The 27,773-nt window shown below is 41.9% G+C and overlaps 1 protein-coding gene across 7 annotated transcripts in view; it reads right to left on the reverse strand.

Annotated features, from left to right (window-relative positions):
- The window catches only part of Rbfox2 (RNA binding fox-1 homolog 2), a 249,215-nt gene that overhangs the window by 68,679 nt on the left and 152,763 nt on the right, over window positions 1-27,773 (reverse strand). The window contains exon 1 of one of the 7 annotated variants that reach the window (XM_028778952.1): window positions 5,692-5,975. The exons of the other annotated variants lie outside the window; for them this stretch is intronic. Within the exon in view, the coding sequence (XP_028634785.1) occupies window positions 5,692-5,718 (27 nt within the window). The 5' untranslated portion in view covers window positions 5,719-5,975. Of the gene's footprint in view, window positions 1-5,691; window positions 5,976-27,773 lie in introns of those variants that run through there. 7 annotated transcript variants of the gene reach the window in all.

The raw sequence follows: 27,773 nt of genomic DNA on the forward strand, positions 1-27,773 counted from the left end.
GAAAACCCAACCAGTGCTAAAAACATAGCAAGTACTCATTATCTCTCAGAGGTCATCAAGCTATGGCTGTGGTCCACTGCCTCACTGCTTGACCCGTCTAGTTGTACAGCAAAGCAAGTGTGGTGCTTTGAATGAGAGCGACCTCCATGGCTCATATATTTGAATACTTGGTCCCCAGTTGATGGAACTGTTTGGAGGCGTGCCACTGAGGGTCGGCTGTGAGTTTTCAAAAGCCTAGGATATTCCCAGTTAATACTCTGCCTCACAGCTGTTTCTCAAGATGTGAGCCCTCAGGCACTGTTCCAGTGCCATGCTCATCTGCCTGCATGCTGCCCAGCTATCTGCCACAATGAACATAGATTCTGATTTTATAAGTTGCCTTGGTTACAGTGTTTTAGCACAGCATCAGAAAAGTAACTAAGACAAACAAGCAAACTTTTATCTTTATAAATAGCTGAAAACAGTCCAAAGGAATAACATTTTGCAACATGAAAATGACATGAAATTCCAATCTTGTTCATCAGGTATTATTGAACACAGACATTTATTCAAGTGTTGTCTATGGCTTCCCCAAGGCTTTAGCAACAGAGTTAAACAGGTGAAACACAGAGAGAGGCCTGTAAAGCAAAAAGTGATTATTACCAAATATGGCAGGAAAAGTCTATGGGCCAAGTTAAGAATCTTTCAAAATCTAATCTCCTTTGCTTAAGTATCAGAGTGTTTCTTTACAATGCCTTGCAAGGAAAGCCATCAAGATGGCTTAGCAGGTAAAGGTGCTTGCCGCCAAGCTTGCTGACCTGAGTTTTATGACCACAATGATATGGTGGAAGGAGACAACCAACTCTTCAAGGGAGCCTCCTACTTCCAGCCATGTGTCATGGTACCACATACTTGCACAAAGGATTCGCTGCTAGGGTGACTGACTGTTCTGGACAGAAGGAAGGGAAGACTACGTACGAGGTTCCTGACCTCATGTAGCTTAGGAGATGAGGAGAGAGACAATGATAAGTACTAAGACCAGCAGCAAGAGGATGAAAGGAAGGGTGGAGAGCAGAAGCAGGCAGAGAGTGCTGGCTTTGAGGGACAGTCAAAGGCACACTCCCTTGAAGAGCTGGGTGGAGTGTGCAGAGGAAGCCTGGTGGCTTAGGTGGGAAGAGCACAGCAGGGAGGCAAGAGGAAAGGCCTGGCAGGGGGTGTGAGTTGTTTCAAGGAAACAGCCATGGGCCAGTGCAATCAGGGTGGAATCTGGGTGACATAGATGGGGCTGGACAAACAGGTTCCTGACCATGTAGGGCCTTGGGGGATTGGAATGGACACGTGATTTTACTTGGGCGTCTGAAAGGTTTAAGCTCAAAACTGACAAAAATCAGACTACTGCTTTAGGTGAGTAACCCTTGGCAGAGTCCAGTTAAGGAATTAGTTATGTGACTCCAAGGTCTCCTGAATTTAATCATTCTAAAAGTAACAAAGGAACACAAGTCTGCAAACGAATGACGGGCCTCAGTGGAAGGTCACAGCGTTTGACTGCCTAGAAGAAGCTGAGCCACTGAGTTCAAGGATGAAGGTGCTGCTGTGCAAACAGCAGAGTTTTCCCTAGGAAGCCACTGTGACTGAGTGGCAGAGTCCATGTACAACCTGTGTGGTGGAAATGGGCAAGGAAAGAACTGGCAGTGGTTTCGGAACTGAGAGACTTCTTGTGGCTCTACAATTAAGCATGTACAGTAGATCCCTGAGACTGAGGTCAGTGAAGGCCTGGGATGGGACTGATCCTGAGTGATTTCCCATGAGACAACCTAAAGAAAGGCATGACATCATGAGAGGTTACAAGTTGAACCACAAGTCAGAGGGAGATGAGACTCTTCCCGATAGCCATCTGTACAGATGTGACTTTGCAATTTCTTCAGGGAAGAACAAAACCACTGAGGAGGACGGCTGTCATCATTACCTTTCAGCGTAAGGCTGTCTTCTAGGCTTCAACAGGAAGCTGTCAAACCCCAAGCTAGGAGGTATGGGACAGAGACAACACATTTACAGCATTACAAGCTCTCAGAGTTCTAACACCCTCATTTATGGAATTCTGATTATCTTCCAGGAAAGATAAATAATTTTTAGAATAGTGATACTTTTAAAATAGTCAGTCTTGGTCTTAGTAAGGAAATGGTTAAAACTGAAGATATGGACCAGTAGAAGAATTCAGAAAGGAAGCCAATGGAAAAAGTAAGGCCTTTTCTTTTTCTTTTTGGTTCACTGTAAAGGAACATAAATTTAGCCTTCAACCCACATCCCGGCCTATTCCCAAACTTCCCCAGAATCCTGTGCAGCCCATAGAAAGTGGAAAGTATGCCAAAACAAACAGTGTGAGCTCCACTAAAAGGGGGGGGGGGTGGGGCTGTGTGGAAAGGAGCAAAAGAGAATGGAATCACTTCAGATGAAGGCCACAAAATGGAGACTTAATAAAGGGCAGGGCTTCCAGACTCATAGACATGGGATATGCTTTGAAAATTCATAGACCAGATTCCCAACACCAGTGCTTTACAGAAAGCACAAACCGAAAGGGGAGGGGAAACTGAAACAAAGCAAACATACCTGCTGTCATCTCTCCTCTAATTAAAGCATAAAATACCCGCTTCCACTCCTCTCCCCCAACTACTAGGGAAGTGAGAGGGCACACAGCTCAGGTGAAAGACTTCAGTCTCTAGCTACAAAGGGGAGATAGCAGACAATGGAGCTGGTGATTCATTACAAAAGAATACACTCCAGAGGCCTCCTGCCTGCTGCCACTCGGGCTCACAGCACTATTTAAAGGAACAGCAACCTTCTTCCCAGCCTCCCCTATTCCAACACCTTCTCTCCTGGTTCTGATGGAAAACAGATTTTGAAGAAAATGCCAGCAAAGCACTGAACTGTCCAAGAAAGGGAGGGCCTGTGTTCCAGGAGCTGGCAGCCTTATCCTACTGTAGAGTCAAGCAAGCATTTGCTTTCAGGTTGTAATGTAAGCTTTCTCTTTTAGTGTAATGGAGTTTGTGTCTTGCTAAGTGGTTTTTAAATTAATCAGGTAAAAGTCATTTTCAACTTTGTCTAGTTTGCACATATTAGGAGAATGATTTTCCTTTTCTTTCATCCCACCGTGCTTATCTATAAACAGAACAAACACTATCTTTGAGTATTGAATCAAGTTAGAAAGACTTCAGCAAAAAACTTTTGTAATATGAACATGAATAGGTGATAAGGGTATCATTTAAAATGTCACATGAGCATGTCTGGCTACTAATGTATGAAAATTTTGTCATTAAAATTCTGTTTTTACTAAAAAGCCAAGTTCTCTTTACTGTCAATGAAAAAGCAGTTTGCTAATACAACGAAAAGGCCATATAAAATTAGAGCACATGTAATAACAAAGTTTGGATACGCACAGGCCAATCTAGTAACAAATGATGAAGATGACTTCTTCCATCCAGTGATGGACAGGGACAGGGACAGGGACAGGGACAGGGAGGAGAGTCCAAGGCAAAGAGACAGTGAGCCATGGTGTGATGCGAGCAATGCCATTCGGGTCACTTTTTCATATCCTACACAGTTACAAGCCACTGTCACTCCAACAGCTACCCCTGACCAGTACAGACAGTTTATACTGAAAACAAGCTTAGATGACAGGGCATTATCGGGTGTTTAGATTTGATGTCTGGCTCAAAACATACAAACCTATACAACAAGGTGGAAAAACAAACCACAGGACAGACCAAAGACTTGATTCTATTTACTATGCCTTTGAGTTTGTTTCTAGACTGCAAACAACTATCCCCATTACTTTCAGGTAAATGGTTTAGACACTGAAACAAACATCCCAATTCTGAAGCCCACAGATCTGAGTGTCTTTTCAGTTCTATGGATTCAACATGAGAAAATGAGATGTCTTTCCTTCAGCACTTAGCACATCTGAAAAAGCACAAAGATTAAATTTATTTATCAGAATCTTTAACCACTAAAAAGTCTCTTTACAGGTTCTACTTATTCTCCACTCTCACGTACCCCTGATGATTAGGAAACAACACGAAGGATAAACAAGCAAGCACGTTTTACTTGTTATACTTCAACATTCCCAAAACCAAGGGACGATGCTCCATGAAGCTACAGCAGTCTGATTTTAACAGTTCCTGTTTAGATAAGTCCTTCACTAATTTTAAAATCCATGAGAGTTCGAGCTGAGGGCTGCCCTCTAACCCTGCCCTCGGTGGACGGGTGTGGACTCAGGGTTAAGTGAGCAGCATCTAACAGGCCTCAGAATCAAGACCTGGGGTTTTTCACCCCATGAAGATCCTGAAGAAATAAAATGGTACTTCAAAACCATAATTAGAGTCTACAAAGGAGTAAGAAGTATTAAATTTTTTTAAAAGAGTTTCTCCACTTTCCAAAGGAGGAACTTCTTGACAATCCCTTAACTCAGATTTGGAGAAAACCCTCCTTGGAAGAATTTATCTTTTGAAATTTCCCTCTTCTCTGGGTCAGGATGGAGTGATTTATCTCTACAGGTTTCCCTCCTTCCAACAGCACTGCAGGGCGTTATATAATATTTAACTAAGCAGTACTCCAGCACCAAAGGCGATGCCTCTATCTGATAGCTTGCTGCCTCTCGCCCTCCGGTGGTGGCTAGCTGAGGAAAAGGGGAGAGAATACAAAAAAGGGGCAACCTCCTTAAAAGGAAGCACTGTCCAGCGAGAGAAGCCTGGAGTGATATGACCCCAAGTCTGAGACCAAAGGGTTTGAAAGTCTATCTTGGAAAAAGACGTTCTGATAAGTCACAGCCTCACCACTTTCTCCCAAGCCACACATTTAAAAACAGGGGGGTGGGTGTGGGTGGGTGGGCTAAGTCGCATACAGTAGGGTGGCAACTAAATACCCTGCCTACCGGATTGGGAGAACAGTCACCTTTCCATCTGCCGGGAATGACTTGCTAAAATGCAGTGCAGATTCTGCTTGACACAACCAGAGAGGCAGAGAGAAGGGGGTGGGGAGAGAAGACAGATGAAGATCTTCCATTTCCTACTCCATCTCCTTCAAACGCCTTTTAAATCGGGCAATTGTCACTTACACGTACACATTTATTCTATCAGGGAAGGTAGTACCTGCCTCTGCTACACCAAGATGAGCTGTGGGTTCCTATGGAAAATATCCTTTGCCAACGACAAAGCCACGGAAATGAAACATTCTTTCCTAGCCTTCATTTTTGATAATCCGTTTAGAAAGAAGGCAGCAAACTGCAATTCTCCAGCCAAACCCGAGAAACGCCAGTGAATCAGCTTTCCCAGTGTCACAGATTCTTCTGCAATTCTTAAAAGGAAGTCACTCCCTCTCCCCTTTCTGGCAGTCTACAAGAATCTCTTCCTACCTCTGCAGTCTCTCTCCCTCCCTCTTCTCAGAACCAAGACAAAGAGGTAGACAAATCCCCACAGGCTCTTTCCTGAGCTACAGCTGCACACTACAGGAAACTGGGATCAGCTATGGAGCCGAGGGAGGGGGAGAAAAGGGCACGATATAGTACACATGCTCAAAGGACCGACACTTCAGCTGATAACAATAAATCTGCCTTTTAAAGAAGACAACCCTCATTAAAACTTGGCTTGCTACACTCCTAGCCCAGACCTTTCTGTAGATCCCTGAGACAGAGATGTGTGGAGGACATACAAGTCTTACCTGAGTTACCATTTTCTTTTTCTCCATAAACCAGAAGAAGCAGACGATAACCAGTTTGAAAGCCGCCGTAGCGGGGCACACCTCTGTGGCTCTCTGCCACCCCGTCCCCAGCTAGCCGGTGAAGGGCGGGCGACAGGCCTCCCTTAAAACGTTTTCCTGCCTTTCTCTTTCTAGTGTTTCTTCCTTTCTTTTCTCTTCCTCTCTGGCAGTCTCTCCCCCTCCTTCTTTCTCCAGCTCCCTCCCATATCTCAGGCAGATGGCTGAAGGAAGCCCCACCCCTGAATGCCTAAGGTAATTAATCAGAGTAGAGCCCCACCTCTTCCTCCTCCCCTCTACCCCTCCCAGCAGGCTGACAGCTCCCAACTCCAGAAGCAGGCCTGCTGGAGAATGGCAGTTTGGCCTGTGCTTTACTGTGCGCAAGCGTGTGTGAGTGTGTATGTGTGTGTGCTCGTGTGTGTGTGTGTGTGTGTGTGTGTTTGTGTGTGCGTGCGCGCACACACACAGGGCAGGAGGGGGAGACTGAGGAGGGGTAGGCGCCATGTGCTGGCACATTATAAGGCTGTGACGGTGGTATTAATTATATTGCTCTAGAAGCACTTACCACAACTTATTACAGTTAATACAGATTTACGAGATTATGGCCATGAATATCTAATAATAAAGAAGAAATGAAAAGTAAGGTTTTTCCCCCACTGATGGACATTTATAGATAAGAGTGGGTCTAATGAAAGGTGTAGAGTAAAAAGCTGCTCAGTGACAGGAAGGTTTTCAAGGACAGCAACACACAGAAGCCAGAGGCGATATAATGAGGGCGTAGGACTGGGAGAGAAGGGAGGTCAGTTACGTGCCTATTTTTTTCTCCTCTAAAAACCCTAGAGATTCTGAAAAAGGTGTCATCATAAGTCTGCCTACTTGAGAGACACAAGGTGTGCACATCTGGCTGCTGAAGCTCCTCACTTCCTAATGCTCAGGCTAATGGGGACTGTTTTCCTGCCTTCGCTGTGTTCCAGCCTACAGTGAAAATAAATGCCATTCTTATAGATCCACCCTGGCCATCTACCCGCACGGGTACCTGCGTCATTACTGCAAACAGTAACAGTTACCAGAGAGCTCAGAGAATACAGTGGCTCAGGAGAATGTTTACTCAACACAAATGCTTCTTTTAAGTCCCCACACTAAAAAGCTCACAGTGGTAAACAGGGCTGGGGTGCTGGTCCCATTCTGTTCTGTACTAGTGACCTCAGGGGGAAAACACTGAATTTTGAACATGATTGCATCATCTCTATATAAAGACTCAATTATGCAAACATTTGATAAATTTAGGCCTTTTGCCAAGTTTTTCATAAAAGTTAAGATTTTAAAATGTATTCTGACAAGATCCTATCCTAAAGATCCTAAAGATTACATATATTAGTTCTACTATATTCGTTGAAAGGACCAATTGCAAACTTAGCTTTTTTAAAAAATAAATATTCAAAACTGTGAGTCAGTAATCGCAGTAGTAGAGTTTCTTGCTGTCTCCACCAGGACTGTCTAGCTCGATGTTGAACCAGGCTTTTAATATGTACTATGTAATACCATTGGTTAGCACTTTGCCAACAATACAACACCACCATGTTCTCTCAGTTACCAATTATTTTAATAATTCCAAAAAGAACACACAAGCTACAGAACCATGAACAAAATCTGGAGACCACAGTCAGATCTGTGTAACAGGGCAGAAGCTGTCCTTGTATTTTACAGATGTGAAGAAATATGTGCAAAAGGATACTCTTGGGCTAGAGAGACGGCTCAATGGTTAAGTTTGCACTGTGCTTGCAGAAGACCCCAGTTCAGGTCCCAGCACCGATTCTGGGAAGTACCCTCTTATCCATTCTGCTGGCACCCACACGTGTAGCACACATTTGCACTAACACACATACACTTTTTTAAAGGGTGGGGTTTTCAAGCACAACATTAAACAAACACAAATGGGAGAGGAGAGGAAGACCATGACACCTTTTCAAACATGCCAAAGTCTGAACATCCAGACATCAAACATTTTAAAAGGCAAAGTAATAAAGAAGGGGTAGGCAAAAGCAGGGCATAACAACACTTGCAATCTTTCCTGTACTTTAAGAAAAAAATTCATATTTATGAAATAATTGTGTTTTCAGCTTTGATATATAAAATAAACCTGCAGGTCCCTGTACAGCAGGGGTTTTGAATCAAACAAAAAGCTGCGAACACCAGAAAAGCTACTTGGAGGCTTGGGTGTGACTTCAGTCCCCTCCTATAAAGACAAGGGGGCTTTTTTTTTTTTTAAATAAAAAGGAAAACAAGGGGTTCCTATAAGCAAAAGTGTTGGTAACTGATAAAAGTTTCTACAGGTCCAGAAACTTAAGCCACATTTTTATACACAGGATTAATATTTTATACTGCAAATAATAGGCTTAAAAATTCATACCACAAGGAACAATATAAGCTAAAAATAAAATATGCAGAAATGATTTTTATCAAGTCTCTGAGTAACAGGATCACTTCGAGCACTGGCCAGTGGAATTCTAACGTGTGTCCCTGGCTTTAACGGCTGCCATAGAGGACCACTTTCGCTTTGGTGCTCAAGAGACAGAAGAGCAATTCAACAGCACAAGTCTGACCCAGCAAAACAACTCAAGTCCCTGGTGGCTGAATGTACCAAGGAAAAGCTCACCTGACAGTTTGTCTCTCTCCTGGAATGGAAGGACAGATGGTGTTGGAGGGATGGGGAGGTGGGCATCTGAACAGAGTACAAGAACCAGTTAAGGAAGATCATGCCTTCCCTGGTGGAATAACCTCTGGCTTTCAGCAATCTGCCTAGACATGGGAGGTACTCAAGAAGGACTTGCTGAATATACAAAGGACAGGCACTCTGTGTACCTCTCAGTGTCTTGATGGTCTCCTTGGCATTTCAGTCTTAGAACTCAGGCTTCCTTTCTTTTCTGCTGCTCAGCTGAAATTCACCTCAGTCAGTCAATTAGGATCTCCAGGTGACGACCAAATTTAATGGACATGTCATGTCTTTTCTGATGTTTCTGTGGCATTTGGATTCCTGACTTTGGGAAACTCACCCTTAGCTTCAAATGGTGCTTAATCTACTGCCACAGTGGCAGCCACAGCCACACAGGAGCCTGGGGACTGTTGTTGCTGGTCCTCAGACTACAGCTGTCCCTTGGCAGCACTCCAGGCAATGAGACTCCTTCAGCTGTTTACCCGCCTCAAGGGGGGGGGGGGTAGAACAATATTCCAGTCTTTTCTAATTTTTCTTTTTCCTTGTTCATTTCCTCCCTTTGTGCCCTCTGAATGCTGTTATTGCATGAGATGCCTTCCTCAATTTCTTTTTAGTACAACTAGGAATTTATTCACCCAAAGAATATAGCTCCTCATATAGCTTCTCATAGCAACACCCCAGTGAAAATATGTTTTTTTCCTGTGGAGAGAGGAGCCACATATTTTCAGAAAGGGTATTATAAATATAAATGTGTATATTTTTTCTAGCAATGGACAAGGCAGAGGGGAATCCTGCCTTCTAGCATGCCTGTCTTATTGGTGAAGGGTAGATTTCACAGTAGGCAACACAGCTACTGCTTCTGAAGAACTTACTCTGAGATGGCTTCTGAGCAGGCTCACTACATCCTCAGGACAATGGTGAGATACTGAAATCTCCTTTGTAGAGAGGATAGAAACTCAGCTAGGTGAGAGTAAGCAGCTTGATGATAGGCAAGGAAGTTGAAGAAATCAGGGTCAAATTCAAACCTACAGGTGGAGGGCTCTTCCTTGCTCCAGGCTGCATTAAGTCAGAGCAAATCTTGTTGTACTCTCCACCTGCCCATCCTCATGCTCACAGAAGTCTTGGTAGCTGGTCCTCCACTGGCATCCCCGGTCTATCCTCCAAGCATCTCACTGTTGCCAGTAATCTTTCTAAACATGAATCTTATCCTGCCACTTTTCTACAGGAGGAAAAGTATTCTTTGGTTTTATCAAAATTAGTATTAATTGTGCACAGTAACGTGTGCACCTCCCAGCTTAAAAAAAAAACCTCTATATTTGATTTACATTTCTTTGATGGCTGAGAATATTGTACATTTTCTTGTGTATTTGTTAGCCATTTGTACTTCTTTTGACAACTGTCTAGTTCACTCATTCACTCATTCATTGATTTATTCTATTTCTTTATTTATAAGATTTGTTCTTTGAGAGCTTAGGTGTTTGAGTTGTTCAGATATTCTGGCATCACTCCCTTGTCAGATGAACAGCTGGAAGGACCTCCCACTCTGCAGCTCTCTCAGCTATGCTAAGTGTTTCTCTGCTGTGTGGGGCTCTTTATCTTGAGCCACCCTTCATCTGTCCTTGCCACTCATCCCTGAGTGACCAGGTCCCACTCAGGAGCCCACGGCTGTGCCTGCATATGAAATGATTTCCCTGACAGTCCATTCTAGTAGTTTCAGAGCTCTAGATCTTGTGCTGAAGCCTTTGGGCTATTTTGAAGGAACCTTCGAACGGGGTGAGAAAAAGGGATTTCATGTCTGTTTTCTACCTGTGGATATCCAGGTTACCTAAGCCCATTTGTTGAAGACACTGGCTTTTCTGAAATGTGTGTTTTTGGTATCTCTTCGATGAATCAATCAGGTAGCTACAAACTTGTGGTTTTATTTCTAGGTCCTCTCTTCAGTACACGTGTCCTTCATGTGCTAGAGCCGTACTGACTATGTGTCTTCAGCAGAATTTGAAACTGGTGCTGTTTTATCTCCAGTATTACTCTTTTTGATTAAGAATTACTTTGGCTATCCAAGGATCTTTGTGCTCCCATATGTATTTTAGGATTTTTCCCACCCTTGTGAAGAATGTCACTAATTCTGAAGATACTTCATTGGCTACCTTGGGATAATATAATCATTTCACTGTATTAATTGTGCTGATCCATCAGCATGGGATGTCCTTGCATCTTGTAGTATCTCCTTCAATTTCCTTCTCTGGCATCTTATATTTTTGTTGGTTGGGTTTATTAGTGTCTCTTTATTTTCCTTCCTTACAAGGCTAATGTAAATGAGGTCATTTTCTTGGAAAATCCCAACTCTTTAAGTGGGAACTGAAAGCACCACTTGTTTGCTTTAGCGGACCTGTTAAGAGTCCCAGCTCCCCAGTCCTCCAGTACTCACGGTGCCCTGGCATATGGAGCAACTACAGTTAGTTCAACTCGGTTTCTCTTCCCGGAGCCCTGAAGTGGCCTTCTATTCTCCAAGGCTTCCTTTAGATATCCTCACCCCTGAAAACTTTCCCAGCCCTATCTGCTTTCCATATCCCAGTTAGTTATCCTGTTCCTGTGTGCATGCTTTACCTTAGCATCTATCTCTTTCTTTTTTTTCTTTCTTTTTTCTTTTCTTTTTTTTTTGGTTTTTCAAGACAGGGTTTCTCTGTGTAGTCCTGGCTGTCCTGGAACTCACTCTGTAGACCAGGCTGGCCTCAAACTCAGAAATCCGCTGCCTCTGCCTCCCAAGTGCTGGGATTAAAGGCGTGTGCCACCACCACCACCGGGCAGCATCTATCTCATGGATGTAAGTCTGCATGATTCTGATTACACTGTGAGCAGTCTGAGGGCAGAAACAGTGTTTTATATCATACCTCAGTTCTTATCAATGCTTGGATCAACTGTGGTTGTGGTAGTAGCGATGATGATGATATGTTTATTGAACTGAAAATAATAACTTAGCCTGTCTTTGGTCATTATTTAGGCAAATAAAATGCAAAGTATCTTGGTAGTTACTGAAGTACTATGAAAGTATTCTTCTAAAAATATATCTGGCAATATTTTCAAATTTATAAGTTTATTTTATCTTTCAGAACACTGAACTGAAGAGATATGCAAAAAGATAAGGTGAGATAAAGGTTTTTATTTAACCTTTATTAGAGTACCTGAGATTGTAGACAGAATATCTGTTGACTAAACAGTTGCCTCACATACTTTTGCTCTTTATAATGCTGTGGTTGTGACTCACCTTCCCTACCTCCCACCCGTATACCATCTATGCTATAAAGATGGAGCCAGAGACCCTGACTAGAGGCATATTTTCCCAGACTGCCTTTGACACTTAAGTGAAGGCCGACATTAAAGAGAGAGTACCTCCTCCAACAATGAAACCTCAGCAGTACAAAAACCCTCACAGCACAGCCCTGCAATAACTCTCAGTGATAATTTACTCCTAATACTGGATACCTTTCCATAAGCATCTCAAGATATGACTTCAATATCCTCCTTTGCTCCGACATTCCTTTCAGTATTAGTGCTGTAGGTATGAGACTTAATTCTATAGTCACCAGCTGCTTCCCCCTTCGCACCCCACTGTATTGCAGGATGCAATACAGACAGCCCATTTCGGAATAAAGGGGTGAGAGTAGAATCTGAAAATGGTTCTAAATCTTGTACATTTATATACATACAAAATCTTCATGCTTATTTATTGTGCTTCCAAATCCAACCTTTAGAAAGATTTAAAACATGTACTAACACTGTGGTAAGACCAGACAAATCAAAACATATTACTTCATTAACTATAATTTGGCATTAGGTAACTTATTCATGCCACATAATATTTCAGCCTTAAACAACTTGAGTCATTTATATAATTGAAATGATGTCTACTCTCGTGGTAGTCTGAGAAATTTCTCGGATCAATACTAAAAGGGATGCAATGTAAACAAATGTGTCAACAACTAAATTATTAAGAAAATATACGGTTAAACTGAAAATCAAAATATACATGTTTTCTAATACTAAAATATGCCCTGTATCTATTATGCTGGCTTGGTTGTCACAGTTTCTCTCATCTGGCAAAGTACTTGGCACATGGTAGGCCCTTAAAAAATTCAATAAGCTAATTCAGATTGAGAAATTAAAGACTGAGTGCATGTGTGTGTATCACTGTAGGTCAGAATCATCATTTCCTGGAGAACTACACAGCAGAGGCACTAAGTCATGCTCTGCTTTGCAAACCCAAGCACATCTCAGTATCTATAATATCATTTGTATAAGTAAGTCTGTCTTACTCATCCATAAGCCAAACATCCCTGAGCTGCCCTTGGCTGTCCTAAACCCTCAATCAGTACATTTAGCTATCTCCAATGATTTTTTTTTTTTTTTTTTTTTTTTGGTTTTTGAGACAGGGTTTCTCTGTGTAGTCCTGGCTGTCCTGGAACTCACTCTGTAGACCAGGCTGGCCTCGAACTCAGAAATCCACCTGCCTCTGCCTCCCAAGTGCTGGGATTAAAGGCGTGCGCCACCACTGCCCGGCTTTATCTCCAATGATTTAAGACCGTGTTTCCCCTTCCTGTAACTGCCTCACTAGTAGTGGGTGACAGGGTAGTAGTCTATAACAGTTCTTCACTAAGTACCAATTGTGACAATAAACAACACTCCTAATTTGCAAAATAGCTACATTTTAACCATCCAGTCAGAAGTGACAGGTTTTTAATGTTAGATCACCCACAAGAATTTCAGGGCCTGGCCTGGTCAATCCCAGTGTTAGGGAGGGAGCTGCACATGGAATCTGAGCTCCAGGCCAGCAAGTTTCATAGTGCAATCCTGTCTCAAAGAATAAAATGATTAAATAAATGAAGGACAAAGAATTATTTTAGGTAAATTTTCTCCTCTTTCTCCTCCTCTTCTTCTTTTTCTCATTATCATTATCATTGTGGGCAAAAAACCTCAAGAGTCTCTTAAACCTTTCTCTAGCAATCCTCTATCTTTTTAATCTACTTGTATTTTTAAACTGATCTGGTCCAGATTGGGTTCTGCATGAATTATAAGTAATAAAATAATAAATTTCAATTGCACGCTCTTAGGCAGGCATTATTTTATTAACATTAAGAGCAATGAAAGGTCAGGCACTTTATTACCTTCAGTTGAAAAGAACTCACTTTGTCTTATTATCTCAACATTAGCAATTCTAGAAATTCTCAATTAAAAAATAGATTAAAAATATTCTCATTAAAAAAATACTATTCAGTCTTGTCCTTAAGCGTGTTCATTGTCAATGCATTGGTACACAACTCTAGGTATTATGCAACAAGTTCTGAGTAAACAAGTATTATGATACAATAGAAACTTCTTAAAAAGCATTTCATAGTGTAAGAGAGCATAGAAAACAACCATCTATTGCTCATTTACAAACACAATGAAAACTGTTGCATTAAAAAATTAGTAAATAAGTTCATTAAATAGCTTTTAATTTTCCATGCAAAATAGTATGGAGAAAGCACCCTTAATTGTAACATCTCAGCCCCCGAGTCTTGGAGCTGCCCTAATTTTAGATGGAATGAAACCCTAAACACAGCAAGGCCAGGAAAGCATGGTTTAAAATACTAAACACTATATCCACCAATAATAAATCTGAGTGAATAAAAAGATTGAAAGTACATCAATTCATCTTATCACGAATGAATCAAAGTTTCACTGCCAACGATTTTATTCAATTGTGTCATAGTCTGAAGAGAACTTTTCCATAAGTGATTTAATGCTAGCTGGTCCCAGCTGGGACTTATCAAGACCCATCAGTATTTACTTGTAAGAAGATTGGCTTCTAGTCTAGTTTTATGACACGGCCTTAGGCTGTAAGAAATACCCCTGATGTCAGTAGAGAAACAGTCCCCAGATAAACAAAAGCCCGTAAAGTGCTGCAAACCTCATCATGGCAAGTGTGATGTGCACTGCACTTCAGCTGAGAAATCAAAACCCATGGAAGATTATGTACTGCCCATAAAACACTAAGACCAACATGTCAGGACACAGCTAAGGGGTGGGGGGCGGGCAGAGGGAGAGAGGCAGAGAGAGTGTGGGCGAGAGAACACACAACCTCCACAGGGTTCTAGAACAGGGTCCTAGAGGCTTGAACAAAAGGGAGTTTACCCACAATGGGTTAAGACCCTGAGCATCTCTTTTAACCCTGTGTATTTCTGCTCAAACTGCAACTTAGGTACTAGTTACTAGAAATGGGGTCAGAAAGGACAATAATTAAGGACCATGCAACATCTATAACTCAGAATTCAAAAAATCAATAAAACCGAAGTTATTTGAGCATGGCTGTGTAGAATAACTACCCTAGCTGGAGCCAGAATCCGGGACTCTTCTCCATTTACCCCTTATACTGCTGCCAACTGAAAGGCATTTACACATGCCATATGCTTTATAATGGCTTAACCTTTTCTGGTTCTGGATTCTAACAAGTTAACAATGAAAATGTCACTAATTCTACCACAGAATAATTGGAAATGGTAGGCTAAAACCAAATTAAAATAGTCTAGGCATGGCCTCAATTATATATTACCTTTCTGAAAAATACAGTTACATTTGGAGACTGCCACCTGTACCTCTCAGTTGCCTGCAGAGACTCTTAAGTTTATTATATCATGGTGTCACAATAAATACTACATTTATACTGCCCAGCCCATCCTGCACCCACATTCTCTGAAACTTCAGAATTTCTAATACTGAAAAGCTAAACACTTCTGTCTAATTATTCAACACTATTAAAATCAAATCTCTTGCTACAGCAAATTAGATAAAAAAAAAAAAAATCGAGAAGCCCAGCCCAAATGTACCACGTCACATGAGAGGAAACCTATAAAACTTTCATGTCAATGAAATATTGTTTGAAAAATGAGTCATAACCCAGCTTACCTGGACAAGAGGATACTGATAATCCATGCAATATACACCATACATAGCAGAGGAAGAGACTCCAGATCTGGACAGCACAGAAAGCACCTCAAGTTTTTGTCTAGTCTGATGTGTCCTGTGCAAGGGAACTAGAAGCACCCTCAAAAAAAAAAAAAAAACCCTTGTCCCACTTTCCCCGTCTACAGACAGGTGTGCTGGCTCAGCTGGTGAAGTCAGAGTTTAGTTCAGGATTCAGCAGTACATACAAGAGATGTTCAAAGAAAAGCAAAACATTCCAACTAAGTTATTTGTATGCACTAGACAGTGCTAGGGATTGGTTTGTAACTGACAGCTTCACTAGAAAGGCAAGAAGCAGAAGATGATAGCCAGCCAGGGAAGAGACCTCTGGCTCCTTAAAGCAGCAAACAAGGGCAGAAGCACAAGGCATCCAGAGACGAAGTAATCTAATGTCCCAGGCTGTGTGTCAAAGGGAATGCTCCCAACCTAGGACATTGGAGGCAAATGGGACTACTTTTCTAGCCCTCCCTTGGGCAGGAATGCGCGTGCGCGTACGTACGTGGATACACACACACACACACAAACACACACACACCCTTCCTTCTCACTGTCTCCGGTAGAGACAGGTGTTAGGATTAGGAGCATAAAGCCCAGCCATAGGAAGAACTGGCAGAAAAAAGTCACAGTGATACATGGCCGAAAAGGGCCCCTTTCACGACACTGTATGTTTCTGTATCATTTAACACACAGTTCTCTCCTGCTTTAACAGGAGCGAGGACAGCTGGCAGGATCAGCTAGAAAAGAGGAAGGTGGCCCCAACTCCGAGCAACATGAGTACACTGGAGCCCTGCAAATATGCGGGGCGTGCTCTCAGCTGTTCCAGTCAAACTTGGAGGGATTAACTGTGGCTGCCTGTGAAGAGGTGGGGGTGGAGAGGTCGCTACAGAGAAGCAGTTGCTTTTCTCCTTTTAGGAAGCGGCTTTCCCCACCCCACCATTGTTTGCACACACATGTGCATACATATTTCTGTAACTGATATTAAAAGCAGTAACAAACAGAGACAGGTGTGAGGTTAGCTGACAGCCCACAGCGAGCTGGAGTTGGCTTTCATCTACAATCAGAACTAAGTAGATCTTAGAAAATAACACACAATGCACAAAAGGTGAAAATAAACAGCTGTAAAGATACACAGGGCAAAATTATTCCTCTTTAAAATCCTCTGCTTTGGACAAACATCCAAATATTCAAAATAATAATGCTAAGTTTGTTTCAGTGTTAGACCGACCTCCTAATCTCCTAAGGCAGAGCCAGTACTGTTAGCACATGCCTTCATGGGGTTAGTGAGGGAAGTGAGGGCCTGAGCTGGTATGGCCACTCCCAACCACACCAAGTACAGCCTTCTACAGACATTGAAGCTAAGTGCAAGGGTATTCAGGAGAAACTTTTCTTTAAGCTTCAAATTGGCATTGACATATCTAGAGATGGTCTTCCAGGTACAACATGTACCTTAAATCAAACAGACTGCAAGGACCATACAAAATGTTAGAATATCTCTAGCCGTCAGCACTGATTCTCCATGAAGATAAAAAATAAACCAAGTCAGTATAATTAAACAGTTGGGTGTGATGGATGTTTGAAACCCCAGCTACTGAAAATCAGAGGCAAGAAGATCAGAGTTCAAGGCCAGCATGGTGTAAGACAGCAAGATCACTCAATCCCATACCAAAAGGCGGTTGTTTACACCAACTCTACATAAGGTGGTATGCTAAGTACTAGAGAAACCAGTAGAAACAGTCTGGTTGTAAGTACTTCAAAGGTACAGGTGCAGTCAGAGGTGAAATACTGTCATAGGGCAAAGTTAAGAAGCGCTGTGAGCAATTTACCCCACGCCTGGGACACTGCTGTTAACATGGGCTCTCATCAGACACCTGTACAGTGCTTCCTATCACTACATTTGTGCTTCTAACACTTGGTTCACCAACTCTGAAAGAAGCTCACTAAAGGCTCCTAACATCTTACAGTTGCCTGGGCACATCTTAAAGCCTATGGTGTACATTTTAATTGACCCCTCTGAAGCTAATAAGTAATAGAAAAGGGGTGGAGGCAGGTCTCAGTGGTAAGCAGTTGCCTAGCATGCAAAAGGTCCTGGGTTCTATTCTAAGGTGGTGAGAGAAGTATGGGAAGCAGGGCAGGTCTCTGCAATAAAAATCTTACACAAACTATTCTCTTAAATCAAAGAACTGTACAAGACTTAACTTCACTACATGATGTTCAGAGCAGCACTGCATCACTGGGTACATGGGTACTTGTCAATTAGCTCCTCAAGTTACTATTAAATCTTCTGAGATTCTCATTGGTGGTGCAGTGGTGAGAATTGCTGCTTGCTAAATAAATCTAAGATTTCTACTGATGTGAAGACTTAAAAGGGATAATGTGACCATAATAATAAACTATCTGACAAACCTAAAGCTTTACCAGTTAGCCCAGTTTGATACTGACAGAAGATATTTCATGCTTGGGTGGTATTGTATTTAAGATAATAGAAGAAGCCCGGAGTGGTGATACACGCCTTTAATCCCAGCATTTGGGAGGCAGAGGTGGGTGGATCTCTGAGTTGGAGGTCAGCCTGGTCTACACAGCAAATTCCAGGATAGCCAGGGCTACATAGAGAAATCTGCCTTGAAAAACAAAAAACAAAACAAAAAAAAAAAACCAAACAAACAAAAAACTCCAAACAAAGCACCCCCACAAATAAAATCCCTAGAACAAAACCAAACTAAAACAGATAACAGAAGGTGAGAATAGGTAGATGGACACTCAGAGAGAAGGCAAAGAGCTGTAAACAGAATCTTAAGGAATCCTGACTTCTGGAGAGCAGACAGCACATGATGAAGTGGGGCCTCAGAGTCCTCACAAGAGCCTGAACAGAAAAGGCATTTGCTACTTTTCTGCTCTCCACGTCCCTTACCGATGCCACTAGCAACATGCAAAGGCTGAAGAGAATGAGATTTAGAAAACGTGACTTCACTTACCAGACAGGAGCTACTTCCCAGTGCTGGCCTGTGACACTGGTATTAGGTGGGTCAAAATAAAAAGTAGAAACCACACTTGCATTTAAATCTCACTAAAACTTCCTGCCTTGGGCCCAGGTGGGATGCACAGGATAGTCACTGGCACAATCAGTGGTCCATCCTTGTCTTTTCCAGGAAAACTTGTCACACAACAGGTTCTTCTCCCCATGTTCAGTAAGGATCATCTCTGAGTATAATGGCACTTCCTATGTGAACCTTGGTATACTTGTATTAGGTCCTTTGCTTAAGGAACTATCCATTTGTCTTGTACCAGTCTCAAAATTACTGATAGAAGTTGGTATAAGTCATCACTACAAGTTTCTGCCATCAAGACTGAGCCATTCCCACCCCACTCCCTCCAGCCACGGCAAATTGCAACCCCTTTCAAACCAAGAGCCCAGATAAACTCTTCCTTTGTTCACTTGCTCTTCCGAGTATTTTGATCACAGTGAGAAGAAAAGTGTAAGACATGCTATAGCTTCACCCACCCTTATTTTCCTCATTCAGTCAATATCCATTCACAGCAACACAGCATCCAACATGGTCTAAGTATGAAGGCTCCCAAAGAGCTGACAATGCAGGGGAGAGAAAGTGAGGGACACTGGATCATATGGGATGAATGCCACATCTAGTTGAAGACAGCTGGGATAAAGTCAAGTAAAGCAGCAACCTACTGGTCTCTACTGCTACCTTCTCATTTTCTGGGGTGAAGAAGACTAGGAATAGTCCATAGATGATGATTAACTAAATGAGGAGGGCTTAGCACGTTTGGCAGTAAGGGATTGAGAGCGGAGTGGCATTCTAAGTGAATAAACACACTCTGTGAGCAAAGCTGTCCCCAGTGCCCACAGAAGGACAGATACACAGCACAGAGCCAAAAGCTTGTATGACTATAAGCCAGAAGAGTTCTGTTGGTTCTAGCATGAGATGGTTGAGCTTTCTGCACTAAGAGAAGGGCTTGAAATGATGCCTACCAGAACAGAGTACAATAAAGGGTAGAAACACACCTTTGGATGACACATAGGATAAAAAATGGGGGTAGTAACAAAACTGGTGTATGGAACACAGCATTCTGTTCAGGAATGAAAGGCATAGCCAGTCAACTGTGCGCCAAGTTGACAGCGTTTTTCTTGGTGGTGTCTTTCTAAATTGGTGTAGCCTGAGAATCCCTGATCTAACACTAGGAAATTGAAAACCTTTGGTCATTGATGCTGACTCAAAAAGTTTCTGATTTAGCATTTTTGGGTCTCAAATTTTTGAATTAGGAATGCTTAACCAGTGTAGACTATTAAAGTACTCCAAGCCCCCCCAAAGCCTTCTGAAATCTAAAACTCTTCTGGGCCCACATATTTTCAATAAGGCCTATTCAGCCTTACTGTTAATAAGTGATAGCAGCACTGGGGAGGCAGAGAGGCAGGAGGGCAGAGGGGCAGAGGGCAGAGAGGCAGAGAGGCAGAGGCAGGTGGAGTTCTGGGAACTCAAGGCCAGCCTGGTCTACATAGTGAGAGTTCCAGGACAGCCAGAGCTACATGGTGAGACCCTGTCTCAAAAGAAAAAAAATAGTAAAATAAATAAATAAATAAAATTATATATACATATAGACATATATAGAGTCATATATATATGACAGCATCATAGTTATTCAAATTTTGATAGATAATATAAAAGGATAAATATAAAAAATAATCTTTAAGGCAAAGAATAACTACAAATTAACAAAAGAAAAGCAGAGAATTTGACGGGAGCTTCCTCACTGGGGGCTATATAAAGGAATGTGACAGTGAGACCAAGTAGAACAAAAATGAGCTGACTCCCTAAGACCAAACAACCTGCTCATTGCCAGATATAAAGAGATCATTCTATAGTACTTAAGCCCAGCTGAACCAACCCAACTAAAATCACAAAATCCAATGAATAAACAACTGACATCATTTTAAGAAAATAGGTTTGGAAAGGATTGCTATGTTTAAATATGAACTAGCTCCTATGGTGAGGAGGCTACCACAACTGAGGGCTACCTCTGCACTGAGTTGACACTCCCTCCTTAAGCTGTTCTCTCAGGTGTGCCGACACAGGAAGAACTGCTGCTGCAATCAAGGCTGAGCACACACCCTCTCCTTTAGGAAAGAGAAGGTTTATTTGGCTCAAAATTAGAATCCATCTGAGGGCAGGGCGGGGGTCATGGCAGCAGAAACCCAAATCAAAAGCAGAAAGATAATAAATACATACATACTGTACCTGGCTCACTTTCTACACAGTCTGGGACCTAACCCTAGGGAATGGAGCCACTTACACTGGGCAAGACTTTACAACTCAGTGAACACAATCAAGACAATCCCCACAGACAAGTGCATAGGCAAACCTATCCAGACAATCCCTCATTGAAAATGTTATCCTACACCAATTCTAGATTGTGTTAAGCTGATAATTAAAAAGTATTCTATATCAAGTACGTAAGCCTTTGAGATTGGTTTATCAAGAAATTTATAAGAGTCTGAAGAAGCAGGCTAGGAATTGATGAGATAATTCAGTGGTTAGTTAAGAGCACTAGCTGTTCTTTCAGAGGATCAGAGTTTGATTTCCAGTTTACAACCACATGCCTGTAACTCTAGTTCCAGGGGATTCAATGCCCTCTCTCTTCTGACCTCTGCAAGTATCTCATACACACACAATGCACAAACATACACACAGGCAAAGCATACATACATATAAAATTAAATTCAAAGAAAATAAAAAAGTAGATTAGAGAAATTAGTAGATTAGTAAAATTACTTAGTTGCTTACTGTGCAACTCTTGGTGGGAAGCCAGAAGACAAGGATGTCACACAAATATGGCCAGGAAAGACTGTATCCATGTGGTTTCAGATGACACCACCAACTTTCTGGGAACTGGACTAAAGATCACTCATGTTACTTTATCAAAGAGAAATTCTACATTTTGTCTGTGTCCTGAGACTTTGTGGAAGGCTTGTTTAAAGATTATAGACTAATCTGGTAGAATAAATTCCAAAGCAGTCCAATATGTAGAGTATTGCATGATTGTTGTTAACTGCTTTTTAGCTGGGTTTAAATTAAGAATCAGGGGCAAAAAACTGAGCACAAGGATTTTCAAAGCTTGGAGTTTGGCCAACACAAGAGTCTGTATAAAGTTAAGGCCTCAGAAAGTATGTCTGCTGAAGAGATGAAAAGTAAGCCTGGCACCAGAGCAACAGGAAAGATGCCTCAGAGGCATCTCAAAAGTTGGCCAGATCCCACCCCCCTCAAGAGTATACATGTGTGTATGTGCTTGAAAGACTGGCCTCCTTGAGAAGAGAGCCATGGAGGTCCCCTGTTTACACAGGACCACTTAGGAAATGTTTCCCAAATTCAGACATCTAAGCATTCAGAAATTTCCATACTTTGGTTCTGGAGTTCTAACTACTTGCTGGTAGGAGTTTTGCTGTCATGTGTATGGTATCGGTTTTGCAAGTGTGTAGAAAGAGTTCTCAGGTCATAAAGTCCTCTGCCAAGATTACAAAAGAAAGCCTAGGGGGCCACTAAATGAGTGGCCTCTAGCCCCTAAGAAGGTGGCATGTGAAGCTGTGAGAGTGAAGGAGTAAGTGTAAAGGAGACTCAGAAGAGAAAAGATGACTAGGAATATGAAATCTTTCCCAAAGAAAAAAATCAGACAGTTAGGGGCAGCTAGCCCACGAGAGGAACCTTGAGGTAGCAATGCTGAAGGGATAGGGTTGTCTGCCTCTGATCTTGTTATCACAAAAGCTCATGCCCAAGATGCCAGATGGAGGCTACAGGATTCAGTGTTCATCCTCACAACGGAGTCTTGATTCTGTCTCATCTTTTCTTGTTACTGTCTTATCCCTCTCTTTTGGAACAGGATGGTACTGTGTACCAGTGCAGTTTGGAGGAAACAGACCAGTGGAGTGTATCCTTGTAACTGTATCTTACCCCTGCATCTCACCTCCCTCCCATCTCCTATGAGGTGGGCTGCTTTGTTCCTGTACTAGCTCTCTACCATAGCATTCTACCTATCACAGGCTGGAAGCAATGGAGCCAATGGCTGTGGACTGAAATCTCTGACACTGTAAGCTAAATCATCCCTTCTTCCTTTCCAAGTTATTTTAACTATTCCAAATCCTTGGCATTTCCATACTAATTTACAATAGGTTTGTCAATTTCTATAAAAATTTGGCTGGTATTCTGATTGAGATTACACCCAATGTACAGACCAGTTTGAGTTGACTTCCTATCCTAGAACATAGAGCCAGTGCACAGCTAATTCTTCCTCTGTCTTCAGCTATCCATATTCTACACAGGCAGGGATTGTAATTAACTTCCCTCTAGACATCTAGATCACTTTTCTCAGACTAGTAGACTACATAATACTCGGATCCCTACAAGAACAAGCATACTGATTTGGGGTGAGGGGTGAAGAAGAGAGATCCAGAAACATATCCAGAGGTATAAAGACAATTCGGCGATAGAACAGTTTCAGAATAATAGGAACTGGACATCAGGACAGCCACAAATGGTAACAATAGAATTGTACCATACAGAAAATTAGACCACTGGCCTACAACACAAACCATGAAAGTACAAACTTTAGGAGTAAAATTCCTTGAACTGAGCAAGATTTCAGAGCTATGGCATAGCCTATAGGTGTTGCTTTGTGGTAAGGTATATGCTTAGCATGGTCCAGGCCCATGGTCTGATCCCTAGCACCAGACAGACTAAAAACAAGCCATAAAAGAACAAACCAACAAATCAGACTACACTAAAAACTTTTCATCACTAATGGACACTGAGAGGAAAACAAATCACAATTTAAAGGTACCATTTCTAAAGTATGTATTTGATAAATACATACTTTGTATTAGTTTGGGCTTTGTCTTAGTTTGGGTTTACTGCTGTGAACAGACACTATGACCAAGGCAACTCTTATAAGAACAACATTTAATTGTGGCTGGCTTACAGGTTCAGAATTTTGGTCCATTATTATCAAGGCAGGAGCCAGGCAGGCATGGTACAAGAAGAACTGAGAGTTTCTACATCTTGTCCTGAAGGCAAACAGGAAAAGACTGGGTTTCAGGCAGCTAGGACAAGGGTCATAAAGCCCACACCCACAGTGACATGCTTCCTCCAACAAGGCCACACCTCCTAATAGTGCCATTCCCTGGGCCAAGCATATTCAAACCACCACAGGCTTTAAGACAAAATATATAAGAAAATTATATAACTGATCTAGAGTCAGTACTTAAGTAACTTCATAAAATCACATATACCTTTCATATAGCCTATCCAATCTACTTGCTAGTATTAATATTTACTCAAGAAAAATGAGAACCTATATATTCACACCTGTACAAGAACCCTAGGGTACAAACAACCCAAACACCCACCAAGAGACAATGCTTAACACATCACAAGTGAACACCATGACTTGTCAGCAAAAATATTTTGTTTTCTTTTTTTTGGTTTTTCAAGACAGGGTTTCCCTGTATAGCCCAGGCTGTCCTGGAACTCACTCTGTAGACCAGGCTGGCCTCGAACTCAGAAATCCACTTGCCTCTGCCTCCCAAGTGCTGGGATTAAAGGAGTGCACCACCACCCCCCAGCTCGTCAGCAAAAATGAATGAGCTTTTTTTAGTGTGCATAAGATAAGCCATGATGAAATCATGGTACCAGTTACAAGAAGCCCAGCCATAAGACTTTTTACTGTAGGATTACATTTTTGTCAAATTCTAAAAGTACAACTCGATCTACAGTGGTAGAAAGCAAATCATTGGTTACTTGCTACTGTGCTTGGCAGGGAAGTCAATGAGAACATGAAGAATCCTCTGAAGATCTGTAATCTGTAAGTTATCTCAGTTGTGATAATGAAGGGTGTGTACATGTCAAAACTAAACAAACTGTGACTTTGTTGTACACCACTGATTGTGTATTAATTAAACCTCAGCACAACTGTCAATATTCCATCCTCCTCAGTGCTGAGGTCTTAGGAGGTCAGTTATCTACTTCGAGGGGAAGGGGGTTGGCAAAGGGAAATGGAAAGCATCAGCCTGTTCTCATGGAAGAAGATTAAGGATATGGTGGAAATTAGGGGAAATTGTCAAATGTAAGCAGAGAAATGACAGGCTGCTCTGGAAGTTACTAATCACCACGGTTCTGTCACTGGCAGACCCCTCCTTTTGCACTTGCATGTGACCTTTCATTCTGTTGTTCATTCACTTTCTGTTACTCCAGTTCTGGGAAGAGAGGGTATGTAGTCTATCTTTCTTCCTCAAGTATCCCCCACTCTCAGCAGAATTCCTGAAAGGTCTAAACCAGCATGCTGGAGACTGGGACTGTGAGGCCAGGCTCAGATGGAGTCAAATATTAAAGCCAGGCTCTCAGCCTTATGTTTTGGGAGGTATTGTCTCTCTGCCTCGAATTCTTTCTCTGGAAGAAGAAGGTAACAACAGAACCTCACAGCTGCTGTGCTCCTTAAGTTAGTGCACACACAAGCCCACATAGTGATCCCCAGCATCATCTCTGATAATTTAGCAAGAAGGAAATATTACCTAGATGTGAATTTAGAGGAAAACATGATATTTTTATGCCTCTTATTTAGCTTGTAGTACCAAATAAATTTAGAAGCACACCTTTGAGTCCAATATGAAGAGTTAACAGAAAAGGGGACTATAGGGTGTAGGAAGTATTGCTGCCTCTTCCCAGACTGCATTCATCACTCTGCATCCTACAGAGCATCCGCACAGTCAGACATCAGGGCAGCTCTCATTCCCACTGAGAGAGGGGCAGGGCTGACAGCAGCAGCGGGGCAGTGTGGGAACCCTTGGGTTGGCACCAGCCCCTTGCTCTATTCAGACCTGTAATCTCTTCTGACTTTGATTTAATGCAGCAATTACTGGTAATGTGGTTTGAAGGAGATAAATGCCCAGTGTAGCTGTCTGTCGCTTACTCTGCTCATGATGCAAGAACATTTTTAAATTAAAATTCCCTTTATGATAAAGGAGCTGCTCCACTGAATGTTCCTGTGCAGGCCTGATAGGGAGCATCCCCAAAGAGGATTAGAAACTAACACCCTCCCCTCCTGTACAATTACCCTACACCTAAAGTGGATCCTTTAACCCTAAGTTTTTCTCATTTAGATAATTAGATTCTTCTCTCTACTTTTCAAGATCATGATGTCAGCATTAGAGAATCCACTGAAGATTCAGCTCTCTTTTTGATAAAGAAATTGCCTTAATTTCCTTTTCAATAAATAAGTGAAGTAAATATTCATACACACACGCCCAAATAACACTGTAGGCAGGTAAGTAGCTAAGCCTGTAACTCTAACTCTTGGGACGAACACAAGATAAAGGCCAGCTGAAATGTTGTCTTTAAAAAGGGGTGGGGGAAAAAACTCAATTCATTGAAAAATAAATCAAGGTTCTCTTACCTCTACCCAGCCAGTTTGCTATGGCATAGTTTGTATATATGGAAATCTTAAGTCATAAGATTATTATAAGATATTCTTAACCCTTTAGTCATGTAAGAACTAAGAATATCTTCTAGGGTTTTTCTATCTACAACATCAAACTACTATCTTACAGCAATTCAAACATTTTGCACTAGACATTCCTGCTGGAAACTGTGCAAACTAGGGTAGCAAGAGGGTTCTGTGGGTGCAGACACCTGCCACCAAGCCTGCTGAGGTGGAGCCCTAGGATCCACAAGTAGAAACCATCTCCTGCACACTGTTCTCTGGCCTACACAGGTACTGTGGCAGTCTCCTCCCAATTAAAAGAAAAGAAAAGAAAAAAAACCCTGCATAACAAGGACAAGCTAGTTAAACAAACACTGGTGCTACGCTGTAATAACTAGAGTGAAAGCAACCAGAGAACCTGGGGGCACGTACCATTTAGCACACTCAGTGGTTCTTGAGTCAATCATAACACCACTGATCCAATTATGAAAGTTCCTACCTCCCAAATAATAATAATTTGTGGCTGCTTAAAATTTGTCATTTTGATCACTGGGGTAGACAATAATGACATCCTTTGGAAAGGAAAAAGAAAAAAATGAACTAGAGAGCATAAGGTTCTATTCAGTTACAGTCTGCAAGTGTGTACAAAAGCCCTAAGACTTCATGTGTATTTTTGCTTCCTAACATACTCAGTAAAATTTCAGTATGAAGGTCAAAAGTCAAGAACTGGTTTTCTGTTCCTCCACAGGAGAATGGTATCACACTTATAATTTATTCAACTAGTATTTCTCACTAAGAGCCTCTACATTTACACGCATGCACGCACGCACGCACGCACGCACACGCTCACTCCTTCATCAGAGTACCATATGCCTTCTCAGGAAATCCAAGATTAAGACTAGAGTCCCTGTCTAGAAACTTGACAAGACCTACTTTAATCCTAGGTCTGCGAATACAGAACTGACATCAGGCTGACAACAGCAATGCTAGTGTGGAGACCTGTGAAGGGTTCCATAGCTCTTCATGAGAAAGCTCAAGTTCTCTTTCAAAATCAGAAAGAGGGACACGGCTGTCTTAGAAAAACAGTTGTATACACCTCCCACACACATACATGCATGCATGCACACGTTATGAGCACACAGACACGCCTGCACATACACCCCCCCCCATTCACAAATGCACTAGCCCTTTGGGAAAATAGCCTGGCATAATTAATAAGATTAAAGAGGACTTAGGATAAATAAGATGAGAAAGTCTGATCCTTACAGGATTAAACTCCAAATCCTAGCATGAATCCAATGATTTCTAAGATCAACACCATGTAACAGGATTAAATCAATAGCTACTTTTGTTTTTATAATGGAAACAATCAGTTGGCAAATTCAGGCCGTCTGCATCTCCTCCTGTGTTAACCAGGAGAACTGAGGGCTGGACAGGGTCTTCTGCTGTGATGAGGCCTTCTGGGTCCCAAACCCCTTCTCCTTATTTCCAAAGTCCAAAAGTTTAGAACAAAGTTTCTTTTTCATTTTTCTCCTCCACTCTTGTGTGGTGGTAGGGGAGCTATGCCATTCATTCAACAAATGTGAGCTGATCCAACTCAGACATTGTGTGACTATCTAAATAACAACTAACAAATGGCACCCTAGCAGGCACTGAAACTCTTATGCTCCTAAAATGCAAGAATCTAGACAATAGCCATTGGTGTTTTAAGTAAAGGCTATGGGTCTGTATTTAGTTTCTAAATGTACTACTGTTTTTATTATTTGTTTGGTTGTTTCTGTTGTTTGTTTTGAGACAGGCTATGTAGACCAAGCTGTCCTTGAACTCACAGAGATCCATCTGCTTACCTCTGCCTCTC

Source organism: Grammomys surdaster, unplaced genomic scaffold (assembly GCF_004785775.1).
Source record: "Grammomys surdaster isolate TR1022 unplaced genomic scaffold, NIH_TR_1.0 342, whole genome shotgun sequence".
Lineage (NCBI taxonomy): Eukaryota > Metazoa > Chordata > Mammalia > Rodentia > Muridae > Grammomys > Grammomys surdaster.